Source organism: Pseudopipra pipra, chromosome 6 (genome assembly GCF_036250125.1).
Source record: "Pseudopipra pipra isolate bDixPip1 chromosome 6, bDixPip1.hap1, whole genome shotgun sequence".
Lineage (NCBI taxonomy): Eukaryota > Metazoa > Chordata > Aves > Passeriformes > Pipridae > Pseudopipra > Pseudopipra pipra.
The window spans coordinates 60,213,106-60,234,948 of record NC_087554.1 but is presented as its reverse complement, the minus strand read 5'-3'; the positions used below and the strand labels follow the sequence as shown (position 1 = coordinate 60,234,948).

Here is a 21,843-nt window from a genome sequence, read left to right as displayed (position 1 = left end):
CTGCACAGAGTTAAACAACTGGATTCTGGGGGGGTTTGTTTGGTTGTTTTTTACTGGTCACTATGTAATCTTGACTTGGCAGAAGGGTTTTGTAAACACCGTCTTGTGTCTTATTTATCAGAATGGTTTGTACACTTTTGTTTGAGTGCTACGACTGATGACAGCTCGTCAGAGGCAGCGCCTTGCTCTGAAAGGGAAGATATATGAAAACAGAAGTATAAAGCCTGTAATTTTTTATAGCTCAGTACTTAACACATACAGGCAGTGGAGTAGAGAGCAGTCCCAAGAGAAGACATATGATCCTCCTACATTAAGCTATGCCCAATTTTAAAAGCACCTCTGAGCATCCAGTCACTGTGGTTAAGACAGTTTGACACATATGCATTAGAAGTTTGACCTTACCCAATAGATGGGGAGTAATTTCCATGAAAACAGACAAAAATCAGGGGAGTAAACAGATGCTAGAGGTGAACTGGGCCAAATACTCAGGCTATGGATAACACAGGTTGTGAACTGAAGGCGTGGGATTTACTGAGGCATTTCTGAAGGTCATATCAAGGTCATGCTCTGGTAAATGTACATGGTTCTAACTGCTCGAGGGATTATTGCAGTAATCACCACTGCAGTAATCCCAGCCACTGCCCAGGCAAACCATTATCTGGGGAGAAAATCCCCTGTTCTTCGCTTTGTTCTGATCCTTTCCAGGGTTCATGCATCTCCTCTAAGTGACCACTCCTCACTTAGGAGACCCTGCTATGCTCCCACCAAACCAGGACTCCAGGAAGAACTCCACAGTCAGCATCTGACTATCCATCAGCTCTTCTTGTCCCCTCTGCAACCACTCCTGAAGCCAGAAAGGGCCAATTCACTCCTTCCTTCCTGAAAAAAAGGGGTCTGAGAGGAGTGAAGAGAAATCATGTACGACACAAACCTGCTGGTGTGTACACTATTCATTTCCACCACCATGACCTGCATGTCTCCAGGTTTCTCCTGCTCAGCTCTGGCGGAGTTATCACAGCTTGATGCCCCTCCTCCTCCATGGGCAGAGGAACATGCCCATGAGTTGCTGCTGGGATGAGGAAACTCCTCCAGTCACAGTGGCTGGAGATGACGTCTCCCCATTGCCTCAGTTGTCCAAAAGTCTCTGCAGTGAGACCTTGTGAGTGTGTCTGCAGAGCCCGTGTCATCACAGCTCCCTGTTTATGTCCTATCACGTGTTCAGTTATTTTTTAGATTCCTTGAATGGAGTGAAAGCTGAATGGCAAAGCAGATGGAAACCAAGACCTCTCAGTCTGCCATCTACTAAACCTCCCAAAATACCAAGAATGTACCATGGAAAGGTGAATCCCTGGTACAAAACTGTTGTCTGCAAGACAATCACCCCTCACTCTGCTGCTGCTTTGCATGCCTCAGATGCTTTCATTTAAAACTCTTTTCTTACTCTTTATTGGCCATTTTGATCAATCCTAGCCAATAAATAGCTAATTGACCATTTTTGCCATAATTTCAGGTTGTAATTACCAGTTCCTGATTCTTGGAAAACAGCTAATATCTAACACATTCAAGTTCTCAATTTCTCAAAAATAGACAAAATTATCATAGTTAACTTCATTTTTCCATTAGGCTTCTCCAACTCTTCAAAATTTCCTCCATTGCTATTCTCATGCAGAAACTTAAGAGTCAAATGACTTCAAGTAGGGAAACTTCGGTCAGCACAGCCTGTTGCATAAGTCTGAATAGACATTTCCAAGTTGTATGGAAGAGATTCCTCTTGCAGCAATGGAACTCAATATCATAGAACCATAAAATCATTAAGGTTGGGAAAGATCTCTGAGTCCAAACATTAATGCAGCATCACCACGTTCACCACTAAATCATGTGCCCAAGTGCCTCCACACACTTTTTGAACACTTCTAGGGGTGGTGAATCTACCACTTCCCTGGGCAGCCTATTCCAATACCTGAGCACCCTTCCTGTGGATAGATTTTCCCTCATAACCAGTTTAAACCTCCACAACTTAAACCTCCCTGACACAACTTAAGGCCATTTCCTCTTGTCCTGTCACTTGTTATCTGGGAGAAGAGACTGACTCCCACCTGGTTACAGCCTCCTGTCAGGGAGTTATAGAGAATTACAGGGCACCCCCTGAGCCTCCTTTTCTCTGGGATAATGTTTTGCTGCTGCAGTGGGCTCTAGAAGCCCAGTCCCAGGCTGTAGGGCAGGCAGTAATCCATCATCAGCATGGATGATCTCCATGAAAGTAACCTCCAAGGATTCAACCACTGGCAGAAAAGAACAGAGGGAACAACAAGACAGTTCAGAAAGCTCCAAAATGTGACCACATAGGGGAAAAAATTAAGAAACTAGAATTGCTTAGCCTAAAGCAAAGAAGGATGGAAGAACAGCCAACTGTTCTTGATACAGACCTGGGAGCTGGTAGAGGATCTGCCAACAGAGGCCTTTCCAAATGAGTCACAAGGATCTGTCAAGAGTGCTCTACCAGGAATCCTGGCTGAGGGCCAGGAGATGGGCTCTCAGGACCTTGTGAAGTTCCTGCCAGCCCACTCTGTCTGAAGATACACTGAGTGGTATCTGTTCTTTACCCTGCTCTGTGCTGTGCCTGCAGCTAATGGTGCTGAGGCATCATCACGCGACTGACCCAGATTTTCAGGCTCCAGCTCTCAGCTATCCCAAAACCTCTGCCTTTGCTGAGAAGATGGACAGGCCAACAAGACCCTGAGCAACCTGACCAAATTGCTTTGAGAGCAAGGGGTTGTACCAGAGGCTTCCACAGGTCCCTTCCCACCTGAATTGTTCCATGTGTGAGGCAAGTCCACAGAGGTTCACCAATCTACTCCAAGATTTCATGGGAAGGCCAGAACTAGATTCACATGTTTACTTCTCTGGACAGATTTTATCCCACTCCTCCTACAGCATCACAAGGTGCAGATGCTCCACCCACAGGCAGGACATCCCTCTCCCGTACACCTTTTCCAAGCAGGGACTTTCCAAAGGATGCAAAGCTACCGGAGCCCCATAAAAAGCAAACTGAAGCACGCAAAACAGATGGGCCAGGGTGTGGAGGCACTTACAGCAGATGGCACTAAAATATTAAACTAACATTGCCGTATGCTTAAGCCTTGGCCTGGCTTGCTGCTGATTGCAGAGCCAGCCTGGTGAGAGCATGCAGATGAGAAATGAGCCTCAGATTGCTAAATCACCCAACCAAACACCCCCTTCCCGTGGAAAAATGCGTCACTAGCAACTCCACCAGCAGCAGGGACGTGCTATCGCAATGCAGACAATGTTTAGCTGAACAAAAATCATTCCCAATAACTTCAGATCTTTCCTGGATCTCTGCTGGAGAACCACCTCCTTGAGAAACTGTGCAAAATCAGTTTGTCTGTGGCACCAAGTGGGGGAACACAGTGAGAAATCAAAGGAGAAGCGCCCACATTGCTTAGTGTTTGCCCACTGTGTGATGGGACAGCACACAAGAGGCACCAGGGAGAAGGGAAAACACATTCTTCAACCCAGGGAATTCACCAGTGTCACTCCAAAATCAGAAGTGATCCTGACTGCAGCTTGTGACACCACCTGAGAGACACCAGGCCACCACATAAAAATGGGTGGCCCTGAACCCTGGTGTCCCTCATGGGGGCTCAGAGCCACAGCTGCCACCAAGGGTGTGTTTTAAGGACATGCCCTTGTAGGAGACTAACCAGAGTAATGCTAAGAAAGCATAAGGCATCGAAAACAGAATGCCTCATAGCAGGGTGGCATAGGACTGTGCTACAGAATAATGCACTTGAAATTATTAATTTTGACTGTGTTTTCATCAGGATCCTGCCTGGAGACTGGGTCCTGACAGTTGTGTCATCTAACATGTGAGTGACAGCCACCTCAACAGCCCCAGGCCTGTAGTTTCCTTTTCCTAAGTGAAATTTTGCCATAAAATAAAAAGAAAAACAAAGTTGCCATTACTATGAATGTCCACATCTCTTTCTTTTTTTTATAACCTGGGCTCAGACATCTGATCTGAAAGGTAACAAGCTGCATTTCATGCAATGGATCAAGAAGAAGAGATCTAATACTGTTACTGAAGGAGAGGCTGAGGAGAGACAAATTGCTCCAGCGTAAGGGAATTCTGCCCAGGACCAGGTCCACAGGCTGTGGGACACCAGCCAGGCCTCCCTGTCAGAGAGGAACCGGCAGGCACTACAAGAGAAGATAGGAAAGGACTCAGCCAAGAAGCTCCTTCCCAGCTTCCCTTGGTTCAGGCTTCCTTTGGGCTTCTTGCAGACTTCTCCAGGCCAAGGGATGCATATTTCCAGCACAGTAGGTCTTTTCCTGAAATTTCCTGTATGCCCAAGCTGTGTGGAAGCCCAGAACATAATAAAACAAAAATAAAAAAGAAACTGAGCTGGCACCCTCCCTTCCTGCAGAGCCACAGCCAGATGTGCCCTAAGCCCTGTTGCATAAGGGCTGTGTCCACCTCTGGGAGGAGATGCCAGGAGTGATGTGAGGGCAGCAACAGCCAAGCAGCAGATGTTTGGCCACAGCTCTGCCTTCCCCTCTGTGCTCTGCAGGAGGAAAAGGAGTTGGCAGCACTAACACAGGTAGAAACTGCACAACTCCGGCCAAAGCCAAGCCTGTGTTGCATCAAGCAAGGCGATTGTTCCCACATGGAAAAGTGGGAGAGGCTGCTTGGCAGTTCATGGCATGGGAAGAGCTCCACTCTATGAAATCATGACAGTCAGTCCCAGTAAAATGGAGGTAGGAAGTCACTGCCCATTTTTGTTGTTGCCACTGGATGGCAATAGACGTTAAGCAGAGACATTGAGTTATCACTGCGCAAACCACACATGCACTTGCTGTGCTCCACCTTGTTATTTAGGGGGATGGCCCTGGTTTCAGCACGTCTGGCAGATACAGCAGAAAGGTCTCTGAGGCAGGAAGCCACAGACTGGCAGCAACACAATCAGCAAGACTGTTCCTGGGGCCAGGTTGTACGCTGGGCTTTCCCTTTGCACGGCTTCTCCACGTATTTCCCACACTCAAAATCAATTTTTGTCTTCCCAGCCCAGGGCAAACATTTCTGATGAGCTATGACAAGTGTATTTAATGCCATGGATAGGAGTCAAAAAACACTTGGTGGGATTAAAGTATCAACAGTGAAATAGTTAATGTTTCCATGTGAAACTGTTGGCTGACTGTTTTTAAATTACGTATACCTGGCCAGAGGCCACAGAAAGATCTATAGCAGGGTGTCAAAAACACAGCCAGGCATATTGAATAGCTTCATTTGATCATCAGTTTCCTAATGAATCTCCAGAAGTGCTGGGCTAGCACTGCTTGCTGTGGCCATAGGGGATCAGTCCCCACCTGGACTCCATGAACATCTCTAAAACCTTGCCATAAGAAGGATGTGCAGTGCTAGCATAACACTTCCAATGTAATGTGTAACAAAGAGGTAACAGGAAACAATGAAGGTTTTTCTGTTTTCTATTTTTAAGAAGTACATAGTCACATTTTGTTAGTATTCTTTTAATGACAGATAACTATAATTAAGTTAATTCTCTTAATGAATGATGACACTGCTCCTGCATGATGACATCGCTCTGCTGCACCTCTGCTGTGTGCCACTGCCACATCTCCCTCTGTTCTCATCACTTGGGCCAAGTGTGGCTGGGGCCAAATGCCTGCCAGGTGCATCTGAGTTGGTGTATGATACATATGTGATGCCATGATGTAAAGCTCTGCCAAGACCTCAAGCTGATGTTATGAAAGCTGTTCCTGTCCTCTTGGATGTGCTCTGCCACATCATTTCCCTGCCAGCCAATGCAGATCCAGGCTGATGGATCTCAGGAGGATCCATGAGGGATGCTCTGGTTCCACCAAGCCACTTAACACATCTTGCAGTTTACCTCTGCTAATTGATAAACTGATGAAAGAGTTCATGTGAATTCTCTGAGTGAGTGTCATGAAACAAGTCCTCCCAGAAGAAGAAACCCGTACTCTACCCTCAACATAAAAAATTAACTACCCCCCAGACACAGCAACCCGCTCAGGAAGTACCTGTGACTGGAAGGCAGTGTAAACCAGACCCCACTATCAGCCACACTTTCTTATCTTGACCACACCTCCCCATACCTTGAAATCAGCTTTAAAAAAAGATACACAGGTTTTAGCAGCAACACTCTTGAGAGGCTTTATGTTTTTGTTTTCCTTGCCTTAGGCACCAGAGTGTCTCAAGGGAGAAAAGCACATACTGAAATAGTCTTCTTTGCACCGCCAAGCAGCAATTAGCTGTCTTGTGAGGAAAAGTTCCTGCCACTACTGACTGTCCTATGGGAATAAAGATAGGAAACACGGACACACTGTGACACAAGGAGAAACGCTGCTCATGCAAGTGGATTTTCCCTGACCACCATATGAGAACAAGTCTCTGTTATCATCGGGCTGGGCAATGACAGAAATTAGAAGGGACATGAAAGTTAGGCCCCAAAAAAATCTGAATACAATTAAGGGGGACTGAAAATTGTAACAGAGCCTGAAATCTCAAAATTGAGGGACAGGCCAGTAGCTGCCCCTGTGATAGTCCCCAACTACTTTCCCCAGTCCAAGACCAAATTGCTAGTTGTCTGCCCAGAACAACATACAACACATGGTGGTTGCAGAGACCCAATGCCAGACACTGCAGGAGCAGTGTTTAAGGTAAATTTAATCAGCCCTACAGCTGCTGTGGTTTGGGCAGGGCCTCATCTAGTCCTGAAAAAAAGGGAATTTGGGAAGGGGGAAAGAAATGATCAGAGCTCATCCTGTTTGTGAGGGAGATGAGATGCACAGCATGACATTGCAAGCTCTGAGAATGTGGCAGGAAAACACACGAGCAATAATCATATGTTTCTTGTTCAACCTATTAATGTCATTAGTTCATTACTGTTAAGAATCAGTATTAACGTATTTTTTTTTGTTGCAAATCTTGCAGCCCTCAGCACATCATGCAAGTTCGGGCTGTTTCCTCACTAGACTTGCACGGTTGAGTTCACAGCAATAGATAAATTGGTTTTAAGTGTGCCACTTACACATTCCTGCCACATCTCCAGGCCATCGTGTGGGCAACCTCTGCACAAACGCAGACAGACAAAAAAGATGCTCTTTAAGCAGTGGGGGTGGGATTCTCCTCCTCCTCCAATCCCTATCCAGCTGTTTGCAAGGAAGCAGCAGCTCTCTGAGTTGCAAAAACAACACCTGACAAGAGCCATGGACAGTCTCTGCCCTTCAGCCCAGCTGGGGAGAAAACAGAGGGGCAGGCATGGGGCAGCCCAGTGGCCCTCCCTTCCACACCAGCCTAGACAGCCAGAGGCACACAAAGGTCCTGGCAACTTAAAGCTGACATCTTGCAAAGAATAAAGTACCTTTTTCTCTTCTGTGCTTTGTGAACTAAGCCCGTTACAGGCTGCAGGGACCCCCGGCAGTGTCACTGTGCAGTGACCATGTGCTGCCCCTTAATCCTCAGGGTTCAGCTCAGACTAAAACCTTCAAAGCACTGGCTTTGAAGGGATCCCGTGGGGAGACAAGTGCCCTCAAGCTCATTTGAGTACCAGGAAAGTGTCCTGCCCAGTGCTGATTAGGGAAGGGGCTCTCAGAGGGGTCCACAGGATGCCCCCTAAGGAACACAGAGCTGGGAGAAGCCACTCATCCCCCTGCACTAGAAGCATACGCAAAACCCCTTGTTATATTAAGGATGGAGGGTGTCAGCCACCATGAGAGAGATTCATTTAAGCTGCACCAGCTTCAGAGTCACAGAATCACGGAATGGTTTGGGTCAGAAGGGACCTTAAATATCTAGTTCCAAATCCCTTTCCATGAGCATGGACACCTTCCACTAGACCAGGTTGCTCAAAGTCCCATCCAACCTGGCCTTGAACACTTCCATAAAAACCCAGACCCATCAAACTCAACTCCTCTCCTCCTCAAAATCTTTCTCTTTTCCTAAATGTATCCTGAAAATCATTAACCTCACAATTCTGAGAGGTGCAGCACCACCTCCCTGACTGCACTCCTTCCCTGGGACAAGGCAGGATTTGTTCCTCTTTGTTCTCCAGATGTCTGATATATGAATCAGCCTTACCCTACTGTGGTTCCTGCACGATCCTGTATCTATTTTTTTAAGCCTAAAAATTATTGTTGCTGGTTCCTTTTTCTTTCCCTGAGAGAATGGGCAGGTCAGGAATGATATATTTGTTACAGGCATACCCAGCTTTCAGCTGAGGATATCCAATGCCAGCAACTCCCCCTGCTCAGCACTACTAGCATCTCCCCTGCAAGGAACAGGCACTCCTCCCTCCTCTCCCTTCTAATCAGCACTGCAAAAACCAACATAAACATCTGCATTTACCTTTCTGCTTATTTAAAAACGGCAGTAGGAACGAAGCCAAGGGACTTCTTTTGCCAAAGTCCTTGAAAGACACTTTACTTTGGTTAACAACAGTTTCTTCGATGGGTTTCTTCAGGATTACTCTTTCCTTCAGCTCCTCGGTGCTGACGGCAGAGGTCGGGGGCTCAGCACCTATTTTTGGTGCAACAAAGGAGCTTTTCAGGTAGGACGAGGACTCTGCCAGGTTTTCCCTGTTCATCCTGCTCTCTGTCATTTTACTGGCTTCATAGTCTGAGGCGTCGGTGCGCGAGCTGTTCTCTTCCTTGATAATGTCCATGACCTTGGGCTTCATCAGAGGGGAGTCCTGCTCCCTCTTTGGGCTCTCTTCGGAGGCCGAGGAGGCGTCGCAGGACTCGATGATGAGCTCGCTGTCGAGCTCAGCCTCCCGCTCCTCCCGCAGGATGCTGTACTGGATGGAGGGGGAGGCGGGCGATGGAGGGGGCCCTCCAATGTGGCTGAAGGTCATGTAGTTGGAGTGCAGCACCTCCTCGGCAGCCAGGGGGTCCTCTGAGACCAGCTCGATCTCCGAGTCCCCCGACTCGGCGCTGCTGGCCTCGTTATCCCCGTGTGAGGAGCCGGCGGGGCGCCCGGGTTTGGCCCGCTGGTCTCTCTTCTCGGTGGGGAGGGCTGGAGACCGCTGTGCCTCTGAGGTCTCAAAGGAAAAGCTCTTTGCTTCCTTGATGGCACTGATGAGCTCATCCTCTGACAGGCTGCCTTTGCCCTGCGACTCTGAGCCGGACGGTTCTGCCACCAGGAAAAAAAAGTAGGGGGGGAAAAAGAAGAAAAATTAGGAATCATGTTTTCTGGCTGCTTAGGGAACAAACACAATAGATTTCACACCAGCATATTTCCCTCTAGCAGGGCTGTAACACAGGCACAAAATCTACCCATCTGGGATGACTAACAGTAATAACAGCTTGTCCTTACAGAGTTTTCCCATGCATGTACTCTTTATAAAAGAAGTATCATTAACATCATTTACTGAGGAAAAAGCTGAGGTACCTGGCAGTGCTGGTCACTACTTGACCAGTGGCTCAGCAACATGGTTTTCACCAGGAAAACCACCAGTCATGAGGAACATGGGCTCATGGCACATATGAAAGCATCACATTTTCTGTTCTGGGGATACAGATACATATCTGCTCTGGGGACAAACACACACACAGGGCTCGTGGGTTCCTGACACTGCTGATCCTAACAAACCATGTGTAGTTACTAATAGCTTTGTCAAACTTTAGCTTTCAGGTGTGGAAAGTTCCAGGTCAAAAACTTTTCTCAGTTGTGGTTTGGTTTTGGTCTTGGTGGCTTTTTTGTTTGTTTCTGGGGTTTTTGTTTGTTTTGTTGTTGTTGTTGTTTGGGTTTGGGGTTTGTGGGGTTTATTTTGTTTGGTTTTTTTCCCAGGGTGTGGGTGGCAAATTTTTAGCTTGGTTGGGTCCAAGAATGAAACTTAATTTTTTTACCATAATTCTTAATATAATTGTGAACTACATTAACCAAGATAATTGCTAACTTGTCACCCAAAATTCAAAACAAAGAAAACCAACAATGTAGTCTGCATTTTCTGGCTCACTCTGGAAGAAGATATAATCAGAGAGTGAAAATGAGCAAGTGAAAGGTCTGGGTGGTCACCCGGGATTAGCAAGGAGCCCACATCCTGTTCTGGAAGGGATATATCTCCTTGTATATTCCTTTACCATGTGAGATTCTGTAATGAAATAAGAAAGGAAGTGAATTTGCCCATAAAGTGTTCACAGTAAGCAGTGACAGAGGCAGCATAAGGTGCATCAGCAGCTGTCTTGAGTTACTCCATTGGGGAACAGGCTTTCCTTGGTCATTCACAGAGCATCAGCCAGCCCCAGAACCCAGAGTGCACCTGGTGCATTGACTGTAAGGCCAGACAGGCCACCTGAGCCTGTCTGTGCCCAGAGGGGACCATGGCAGCAGTTTTACACCCATTCCCCACTGTCACCTGGCCACTGCCACCTCCTGATCACCCATTTCCATCTTGCACTTTCCTGAGCCAGAGATCCCTGCTATCCACACACAAGACCCTCTCTTTGTGGGGGAAAAAAAGGCTGAATTTCCCCAGTCAAGGACATGTGGAAATTTGCCCCCTGGACTCCTGGGTGCTCATTCTCTGATTTTAAGTCATTGTTAATGTGATGGCACTCACTAAGTGGCATTGCAGATCGTGGTGTGTCAAGAAAGCCATCAGGAGAATAGACCCCCAAGTTTCCTCCTGCAGATGCTGGTGAAGAGGCCCATGGCAGGACACTGCCTGCATCCACACAGCTGGGTACCCCAGCAGAGTGGAGGAAAGTTTCCAGCCCCTTGTTTACAGATGGGGATCCCTGAGCTGACCTGCCCCTGGCTCCTAGTGGATATTTGCCTTCAGCCCAGCCCTGCTTTGCAGCCACTGGCATCGGCCCCCTAAGCCCATCCAGCTGCCCTGGCCACATCTGGAAGCTCCTTTAAAACAGAGGGTGGGGAAGAGACTTTATTAGATCTGACCTGGGATAAAACAGCACTGACAGAGTTCAAGAAGATTTTGGACAACATTCTGAGGCACATGGTGTGATTCTTGGGGCTGTCCTGTGCAGGGCCAAGAGTTGGACTCAGTGATCCCTGTGGTTCCCTTCCAATTCAGAATGCTCTATGATTCTATGAAAACCATTATTTCTGGATACTTCCTGGGTTAATTTCTCATGGCAGTAGTATAGTTGATTTCTTCCTAATCCTATGCCTTCCTCAAGATGATTCAGGTAAAAGGGGAGGTTTTGATGATGGCACACCCGTGTCATCACGTCTTGTTGGGAGATGGGCAAGAAGAACAACCTCCCTACAACCCCTCCAAGCAATTTTGGTTCGTGTATCTAGCAATACATGTCATCAATATTTTCAAGCACATATTGTTGTCATATCTGCAGCTCCTCCAACAAAACAGGCCTCTTGGAGCACATCTCTCTTGCACAAAAAAGTCCTTCTGCACCCCGGAGCATGGCTGTGGATGGGATTAAGGTGTCAAAGCTGTAACAATGCACTCCTGTCTGGATGCTGGGAAGTTTCTGTTGCACTGGGAGCTTGTGCATCCTTCTCCTCTGGCTGCAGGAAGCCGCATGAGCCCTGCTGCTCTCTCGCATCCCGGCACAGGAGCATTTTCTCCCTGAGCAATGACTTAATCCGGCACACGTCCAAACAGACATGTGACTTCCAGCCCTGGTAGCGCAGCAACGCGCCGTCCCTCGGCTTCACCCCGCTCCTGCCTGTGCTGGCAGTCTGTAACTCTCAGCCATGGCATTTACCTTGTGAATAACACAGCCCTTTGTGGCCAGCAGCAGGGTGTCACATTTACTGCTGGCACGGGCAAGCGTATAAATACCCGCGGCCTTTCAGCGCCAGCGCAGCGCAGGAACAGAGCCGCGTCTTCCTTCCCCAGAAAGATGACGGCCAGTAATTAGAAGCAAAAAGTTTTCAAAAGTCTTGATCCCAGCAGGGGGTACCCGGGGGCTTTGCCAGAATGCTTGAGGGGCACCGAGGAGCGGCGACTTTGCTGGGTCACTGGGTGGGAATAGCGAGGGCAGGTTTTTAATTTCTCCCTCGCTTTTGAGTGCGGAGTCTGGGCGCAGCACATCCCAGGCTGTGGGAAAGGGGGGATTTCCAGAGGAAACACCCCTTGGGAGCCAGCCCTTAGAAGAAGACGCCTGCTTCTTTCCTTAATGCGATGGATAAGCAGTGCTTCTGGTTTTCCAGCATCCCAGTACGAGGCAGTGGGACGTCCCAGGGCTGTTTGGGCAGTGCTGGGGATCTTTGCCCATGGAGAGGGACATTTCCGTGCTGTCAATTATGCCGGCCACACCAGTGCCTCCCAGAAAGGCAGCAGCCCTGAGGCTCTGCCACGGCCTCTTCAGCTATTTTGCTGGGATACATTTATCAAGTGTCCCAAAAGCAGCCTTGAAGGGTTGCCAAAAACTGAATAAATAACAGTCAGTGCCTGAAGTCCTTAATTACCTTGAAGTGCAAAATAAATAATTGATAAAAAATGGCATGTCTCAGGAGTAGCGTGTGATGTCACCCAGTCAAATAAAAGAAAAATGGGACTCTGGAATCTATCAATTATCTAAAGTTTCTGGCTGATACAGGCAGGATAAACTCACAGCTGTGGTGGGTCCTTCTATCTCCTTTTTGCGTGTGAAAGTGTAGAAATGCACACTAAGGAACTAAATAATTCTCTGAGGGTAGGGATTTCCTCTCTGGGTGGAAATCCCAGACTGCTAATTTAACAAAATTCTAACTGAGTTTTTTAAATGCTCCTAGATGTCATCAAAACTATGAAAATTTCAGCTCAGGAATGTCCATTGTCAAATGTCAGATGCTCATTGTCAAAGGGTTTTGATCCAAGATGCTGAAATTTAATTTCCAGTTTGAAAACTCTGTTTCCTGTCACAGAACTTTATGATGTTTTAAAATATTATACTACTTACATATTTTAGCAGTGTATAACAGGGGGAAATGAGGAATAGATGTTATGTACTGCTGCAGTAATCAGACAATAAGAGAAGATATAAACATGGGATTTTGGTGCCCCTCCAACAGAAATTATGAGCCTTTAAAAGAGACTGGCCCTTTTTCCCTCCAGTCCCCTTTGTAAATGAGGTGACAGCATTTCCCTCCTCAGCACTTCCTAAAAGCAGCACTTTCACATGAAAACAGTACTTATATTTAACAATGTAACCTTACTCTCTGCAAGAGCAAAGAGGTGTCAAGTCAGCCATTAAAATTTTTAGAAAATGAACCCAGACACTTGCACTGCCCTGATCCCACACACCTCATTTCCCTTGGGGAGCCTGGACAGCCAGGGTGACCAAGAGACCCCCACATCATCAGGATCTAGCTCAAAATGTTGCCTAGATGAAGACACTCCCAGAGGTACACACCAGTACACAACTTCCCTTTGAGGAGAGATCTCTGGGGAGACTGAAGTCAGCAAGCTTGGATCTCTTTCCATACAGCAAGGGCAGCTCATCCTGAGCGGTGTGTTGCTGATGGGTAACACTGTTTGCATTCCCTTTCAGTTCAGCAACATAAAGTGGTTCCCAAGCAGAGCAGAAACACCTGAGCCATGGAGTCTCATTAACGTCCTCCCACACTCCCTTACACCCACCACAAACCCATAGTAATTCTCCAGTGTGCAGGGCTACAACTGCAACCACTTTCTAAATAGCAAAAAAACAATGCCCTGTCCCAGCATCAGCATTACCTGTGCCAGAGGATGGTGGTGTGACGGACCCTGGGCTCTCATCTTCTGGCTCTGACACCGTCACCGTTGGTACCACCTCACGGTTCGGCTTCAGACCAGTCTCTGGATGAGTGGGGCTGGACTCTTTGCTGGCAGCTTCCCTGGCACTTTCTGTCTCAGTGAGTGTGATCTTGACAGGGGCTGTAACCACAGAGGCACCGTGCTGATCTCCAGACTTTCTGTCTTCAAGAGGGTCTTGCTCTTTGGCTGCCTTCGTGCCCTCCGGCGCCGTCCGCTGAGGTTCAGCAGTGTGGGTGGACCCAGCGGGTACTCCCCGGTACTTCTCGATAGGGCCTGGGCCCTCATCTTCTGAGTCAGAGTCATGCTTGTCTTGGTATTTTATTTCTTCTGATCTACTCATGTCCATGTATTTATAACCTTCTACCTTCATGGGATCTGCTAAGGTTTTATCGACTTCAGTAGACTCTGCAGGAGTCATCTCTATTCCCGAATCTGAGCTAAACAAGCCACGGGACTCAAAACCAGTCACATCTTGAACAGGATGCCCCAGAGTGTTAAACCCCTCTGTGCTGCCTGAGCAGGGAATGGGAGTGTTTTCCTGCTGGTAAATGCCCATGTAATAGGTGGAGTCCCGTGGGGTCGTGTAGTGGACATCGGAGATCAGAGAGGTGTAGAAGGAATTGTCGCCCCCGTTGGCAGTGGAGCCATAGTCAAAGAGGTGAGATGAGGCTGTGACACCTAAAGCAAAGACACAAAAACGAGGCACAGTAAGAGACAAGTGCCTGCATGCATCAAGTTTTCTGCAAAGCCGCACTTACCCCCTGCTGATTTTATATTTGGTCTGTGCGCCAGACTTGGCTTCGCTTGCAAGCTCTTTGGGACTGTCTCTTTTTATACCTTTGGGCAACATAGTAGTACAATCTGTCAGACAAGGCTTCCAGCTGCTGGTCTATCTTAAAATAGCCATAAATGATCCTGATAGTTACTAACATTCCCGGCCAATGTTTTCCCAGCTTGTGAATAAAAACTTCCAGTGATGGCAATCTCACAGCCTCCCCCACAATCCAGCTCAGGGGCTCAGCATCCAATATTCTATTCTATTCTAACAGAATATTCTGAGCTGGAAGGGACCCACGACGATCATTGAGCCCAATTATGAAGTGAATGGCCCATACAAGGGTCAATCCCGCTACTCGGTGTTATTAGAACCATGCTCTTACCAACTGAGCTAATCCTTGAAAGAAATATAATATCTAATACAAAAACTATTTTTTAAAATATATTTTAAATACAAAGCATTGGAGGAGTTTCGTCCTAAGGAAACTTTTCATTAAGAAAAAAATTCTGCTGGACAGAAATCGAGAGGGAAAGTTGGTAGTCAGATTTAGATTTCATTTTCTCTTTTAGGAGTAGCCGAGCTAAATTTGTAAAACACCAAGGCAGAGACTAAACAACCTAATTTAGTGATTTCCACATGTTCAGAAAGCTGCACCCTGTGTGCATCATCTACAAATCATGCTGGCATGAAGGTGGTTAAACCTCAACCCACACCCATGCATCATTTTCATACACTGCCTCTAATTCCCTCTGTCACGCTTTCAGTTCCTGGGGATAACACTAATTAAATTAGAAGCAATGGCCACTCTCGCTTTGCAGCATTCATACAAAGCACAGCTCAACAACAGGAACAGCAAGATTCCCCATGAGGGAGGCGGGAAGACAGATCTTTATAGGGGCTGAGGGAACGGGATGAGAAGGAACAAAGCCGGTGTCTGCAGGAGTTGGTGCCTGCAGGAGGGCGTAGCCTGTTAACCCCTTGTGTGCTGATGCACCCTCATCATCTGACCTCTCCTCATCACCTGCAAGGGGTGGGGTGCTCCTGACCTGCTCCACATGTGCCGTGTCCTGGGCTGCCATGCACAGTGCAAACTTCACAGTAGCAAACTGCCCCCCCCAGTGCAAACTTCACAGTATATATTAAAGGGGACATTGCTGCAGTTGCAAAGCCAGAAGCTGGGAAATGTCAGCGTGAAAGCTTCTGAGATACTTGCATTTGGGTACTTGCTTTCTCCTTCCACACACAGGATGATACTGTCTCTAGACACCATCACACTGCCTTTTCCCACAGTTCTGCATGCATTAGGCACACACAGCTCGTTTAGTGAGCCCTGAAGCAGTTTATTCTCCCATAACACTGTTCAGGCTGTAGCTGCAGGCTTTGTTTTACTGCACAGCCTCACTGGATTTGACATGCACATCCCAAGCCCTGCACAAAGGCAGAGTGACCATTTCCCTCGTCATTTTTGCATTGTTGCGATGATGTGCAAGCAACTTCTCTTCCCTGGGCCTCCTTTCAGGTGGGAACAGCATGTTCCCCCTTTTACATGGGGAAACACGGTAGCATAAGGGAAAAGCAACCCAGAAGTGCCACACCTTGCTTTTCAGCCTACCTGTGCTCCCTGACACCTGTGTCCCCACCCTCACTGGCTTTGGGTACTGCTTGTCACCCACCAGCCCTCACTGCTCATCTGCTCCTGCACACAGGATGCTGACAGCAGCTCCATCCCCACATCCTGAGAGCCCAGGGATTCGTGGCAGCTTCCTTTGCCATGGGAGAGCACAGAATGAGGGGAACTGCAGCTAGCAAGTGAAAAATCATCATCACCATTCCCAGTCATTCCCAGCCTTCAGCTGTGTGTTCTCCCTACTGTGTAGCACTGCATAGAACTTTTCATAGAAACATTTATCATCAAGGCAAGATCTTACCTCAGAGTGGAGAGGGTCACTGCAGGGATTTTTCCTATACATGTGAATTTGGGACTTATTCTTCCCTCTCTATCTGTATAACTTTACCTACTCTAAATTTCACCTCCTATTATCCTGCCAGCTCACTCAGGGCTGCAAGATCCTTCTGTAACTTGCTGCGGGCAACTCTCATCCTCACTGCTTCAAATGACTCAGTCCCAACAGCAAAGCTACTTGAGAATGAAGCCTAAGAGGAAAACCACAGGGAAACCAAAGCAGTATAAGGGATAAACTGGGCTGCCCAACACCCAGGTCTTATGTGAGGTCATCCCGTGCCTCTCAAGGACAGCTGATACCTAGGACACATTTCTAAATTATCAGCAAGCCAAAAGGGAGAGGTTCTTTTCCTCGCAAATGCTTTTCTTGCTGAACTTGCCCTTTTGAAAATTATCCATAAACAGGCTTGGATTTTCACAAATGTGTTGGTTAGCTGGAATTATCTGATGCATTGTTTACGCCAACATATTTCAGGCTGTGAATTGCTGACTACAGACTATTCGTGCCTGTTGCTGCCAGTATCTGCTGTTTGTAATTTACTATTTGTGCTGGGTGAGTGGCTGTCTAAATCACGGGGTTTCAGGGTTGCTCTTTCATTAGATGCTTCCTCAGTGCCTGCTGAACCTGATCCAAAGCCCACTGAATTCACTAGAAAAGTCCCACAGACCCTGAGTGGCTATGGACCAGCTCAAGATGGCTGTGGAATACTTTCCTGCTCATGAGAAACACACTGTCACAACACCATCAGTGAGCAAAAACCCAGTTTTACAACCATCCCACTCTTGCTAGCAAAGAGGGAGCACAAACAGAGTCAAAGGAGATTGAAGCTGCTGTCAGACCAATATTCATAGATGCTCTTTGCAGCTTATATTTGCGCTTTGTCTACAGTATATGTGAGCCAGATGCACAAGCATTTGCAGCTCTTAGTGATGCTGATCAATAGAGCAGTGAAAGGGTTTCTGATGCATTTGTGTCAGGTGCTTCATAGCAGGAATTATAGCTAGTCAGAAGAGCTCACAGAAGAGCTCCGGTGATAAACAGAGGCTGGGAAAATATCATCCTATTCTTTGGGCTATTCATCAGCGGGAAAAAAAAAATAACCCTGAAATAGACAACAAAAGCATTACACTTTTAAATAGTACAAACCCAGTGTTGTAGCAAATGTTAACACAAGAGCTGATTTAAAATGGAATCACTGTCAATCGTGAACCTTTTTTTTTTCCTGCAGTGGTTTTGCAAATACTGCTGAAACCAGAAAATGCATTTCCTACTGGGATTCAGGAGGAGACAAACTTACAGGGGTGTGAGCACATCTGAGCAGAGAGAGGGCTCACATTAGCAGGACATATGGGGATTCCTGGTCTCAAGGCAACAGCAGAGTCAAAAGCACTGCAGACAGCTGAAATTGCCTAATTAATAGGATTTAATGCAACTCTCTATTTCCACTGGGAATGATTTAAAGCCATCGGTAAAACTGCCTCATTTGGGAAGCGTGAATCTATCAGCTATTAGGCTGCCTATTAAAGACATGGAAACCTGTAATAGCTGAGCAGGTTTTTGCTGAAGAATAGTGTATTCAGAGCCTGGTGATTAAGCAATGCCCTCTCTGACTTTTAGTTTATTTGGTTCAATATCCGTGGGAAGGAGAAGCCCTGAATAGCACTGGTAACAGATGACAGTATCAGGTCTGAATTTACCCTTGTTACAAGGAGCTGGGCTTTTTTTAATCTGGATTTCACTCAGAACTGCCCAAAAAACTTGCCTGCCAATTCAGGTAAAGGAAAGCTATTCAGCTCCTGAGAGCAGCAGTCCTGCTTTCTCGTAACACGAGCCCTCGGGAAATAATTTCACTTCCTGCGACCAGCTAAGAAGTAATGGCTCTGATTCAATCACTAGAGCACAGCTGAGATGCTCAGCAAGTTACATGTGTTTTCATCAGCTGTAAAGAAAAAAAATATTGGAAAATGACTGTTTTGTTTCCTCAGATTAAGTGAATGCTCCAGCAGAATCCTCTGCTACAGCACTGGGTTTAGAGCTATTCAGCAATTGACACAGGAAATAATTTAGAAATCATTGGTTTCAAGCAGAGTAACTCTTAATTTAAGAAATCCAGCTGAAAACCAGTTTGGATTAAGGCAAGGTGAACTGCTGCAGCACACTGGAAGAAGAAACAAAAAGTTAGCTGAGGATCACCGACAAGAAAAAGAGCTAATTTAATTTGTTTTTTCCCAACTGTGTCAGTCTTACTAAAATTGACCACTTCAGAATATTGTGTTCAACTTTCAGTAAAATAACCTGTTTTCAGGTTAACCTGTTGAACTTCAATGGCACAGACAGACTGACACAGAAGGACATTTGAGCAACCTGGTCTAGTGGAAGTTGTCCCTGACAATGGCAGGAGGGTTGGAAGGAGATGATATTTAAAGTCCCTTTCAACCCAAACCATTCAATGATTCTATGACATGAAATATTTCTGTGATCCTATGACATGAAATTTCAGTTTCCCAGAACAGCTGGCAGCCCTGCAATGCGAGGTTCAATATTTATTACATGTCAGTGATTTGGTCAAAATCATTAATTTTTCAGAAGAGGAGAGAGGGAAATAGTCTTTAATTAGACGATGCCATTTTTACAGCCTGGAGCTGTGCTGAGAGGAGAAAAGCTCTTTGGTTGCAACTGGAGGAATCAAGGTTTCAGTGACCTTTTCAGACAAAAGCAGAATAGCGGGAGCAAGCTGCTTCCAGCAAATTCCTGTAAGTCTTTTAAACAGTTGGCTCTGACTTTTGCTTTGGATATTGAGCCTCAGGAGCCATCACCAGCTACCCCAGGGCAGCAGGGCTGCCATCTCCCAGAAGCAGGGTCTCCCCAGGTCTCTCCTCTGTCCATACACATCACAGTCTCCTGGCAGCAAGGTCTGCCTTGACCTATTTGGACAGTCCCTGACCTGTGTTAATTCATGCTAGAGATAGTAAAAAGCATAAAAAAGGGGAGCACTGTTGTTTACCTGACCCTAAATGGTGCTAGAGGGTCTCTCATGCCACGTGTCACCTCCAGTACCTCAGCCCTTTAGATGTCATCCAGAGATCTTAGACAACAAAGAAGCCAAAGCTGAGTGACGAGAATTTTCCAGCACAGCAACTTTGCTCTGATCCAAGACTCCCAGAACTAAGGGATATGCAGTAACTAACTTTCAGCACTGAGACTGAAACCTGACTCTTAAAAATATGTCCTATATTCTCTTAAAGGCTCAAGGAGGTGATGGGGCATTTTGGCAAGCTTTTTATTTTCTAATTGCCTAGACAGGCTGATTTCACAGCAAGGCTGTGGAAGCCATCAGGGCATCCCATTGCACCTGACAGTGATGCAGGGGAGTCCCACTGCCCAGACCTTGCCACCACCTAAACATCTGTATCTGGAGACCGAACCACAGCTGGGAGCCCTCTCTGATGACCAGCAGAGATATGTTTCTCAGCTCCACACCAGCAGTTTTACATTCCAACCTGTCCTTCATTTTTATCATTCACCCATGACCATCATGTAAATGCATCTTCCTGCTTTCTTCCAAATACACAACAAAAGTAGCTATTAGACAGTCCTGCCTTTTTTGTACCAAATTTATAATTTTGTCATCAGCCACTAGTTAAAATCCTATGCTCTTTATGAAAAGCTTATCTCTTTTTATTCCTAATTTAGTCTTAGGAAAGACTTTTTTTTGTTCTTTTGACCCTGTTACATGATGTCTCATTGTTTCTTTTTACTGTCCCACCTCAGCCACCTTCCTCTTCAAAACTTACATTATATTGCCTTACTGTGTTCTCATCTCTGTCCATATACATCTTTATACAGATGTTCAGTGTTTTATCACTTTTACACATCACGGTATGCAGGGGGACCAGCAGTCCCAAGCCTGTCTCCAAATTCAAAGCACACTCTGTTTCCTTGGAACCAGACCAAGCTGTTTTTCCTCTCTGCTTGATTTCAAGTCCAACTCAAACCTCATGAATGCTCCACAGATTTCCAAGTGTCTTTTGTTAGTACCTTCCTGGCAGCAGCAAGGGCATCTTGCACAAGGGGCAAGAGGCATCTCTCAGCCCCAGCCCAAATCACACAATACTTCGAAATAGGCTGGTTACCCCCATTGATAACCACTCGGGAGCCATGCTCTCAATTCTGCAAAGACCCTTCTTCATGATTTTCCTAACCCAAAACACTTCAATATCCATGCAAAACTCAATAGTACTTGAGCACTTGTACATTAACTAAAGTAGAGCTGGAAACCCAAACAGTTGAGAACTTCCGTGCCAAGCAGAGGCATCACTGTGCTGTGTATAACACCACTAGATCAGCTCCCAGTGTCCCTTGGATTAGCCTTTCTCAATGTCCAGAGCCAGCTGTCAGCCCTGAGCTACCCCACCTCCAGATGCTCAAGGTTTAGACGCAGAGAGCAGCAAGCTGCCTGCAGGAGAACTGCACCAGGCAGTTCCAGGCATCCCTGGAAGCAGTGCCAGCTATTCCCAGCTGCCAGGAGATGGTGCTCTTTTGTTTTAGCTCAGGATTTCCAAACCCCCTTTACAGGATAGCAACTTCTTTTCCTCCAGAATTCTCATAATCCTGACTGCAGAAAAGGTATAAGTCCACAAATCTCACACTGGCAAACGTGAATGGCCATACCCTGAGAGTCGTTTTGGGATTCATTTGCAAAATAGATGCTGTGAGAAAAACGGATGTATCAGAAGGATACATGCTCCTATTCTATTATTACTTCCCCCTGGTTCTCTGCATGGGTCCTGGATGTGTTGGGGAAACTCAGAGCAGCAGGAAGGCTGCGTCCCGCTGTCTCCGAGCAGCTGACAGTCTGAGCTTAGCTCCTGGGGACAGGAGTGAGTCAGTGCATCAGCTGTGCAAGTTATTCAGCCTTCCCTTCAAGATCCTGCAGCAACCAGAGGAAATATTGCCATGCAGAAAGGCAGGTTCTGCCTCCTGCACAGGTAGGAGGGCAAAAGGACAGGGTGGAAAAAAACAGACAACCTGATTACTCCATTGACTTCATTGTAGTGGCTTCTGATTTATCCCCCCCTGAGATGGAAGCAAGTCCTAAACTCAAACAAGTTAATTGTAAGTTTTGATGCATGTAAAACCCCTCCCCCAGTTAATTTTGCAGAGGATATGAGTTACTACAGCCTCCAGCCCCAGCTGGAGTTCTATCACTTTTCCACAGCTTTAGCTGTCTATTGTAAACAGGCATTGCAGCTTCCAGTTCCAGGGATAACCAATTTCAGTCCTCCGTGGGCTAAATATATGGGGGAATGGGGATCAACTGAGATCCCAGCCCCAAAAAGCT

At 46.7% G+C, this 21,843-nt stretch overlaps 1 protein-coding gene across 1 annotated transcript in view; it reads right to left on the bottom strand.

The window, feature by feature from the left end:
- The window catches only part of RTN1 (reticulon 1), a 120,835-nt gene that overhangs the window by 38,755 nt on the left and 60,237 nt on the right, over positions 1 to 21,843 (bottom strand). Inside the window, exons 2-3 of the mRNA XM_064659476.1 lie at positions 13,701 to 14,438; positions 8,405 to 9,187 (exon numbers count right to left, since the gene is read on the bottom strand). Coding sequence (XP_064515546.1) covers positions 8,405 to 9,187; positions 13,701 to 14,438 — 1,521 coding nt within the window. The remainder of the gene's footprint in view (positions 1 to 8,404; positions 9,188 to 13,700; positions 14,439 to 21,843) is intronic.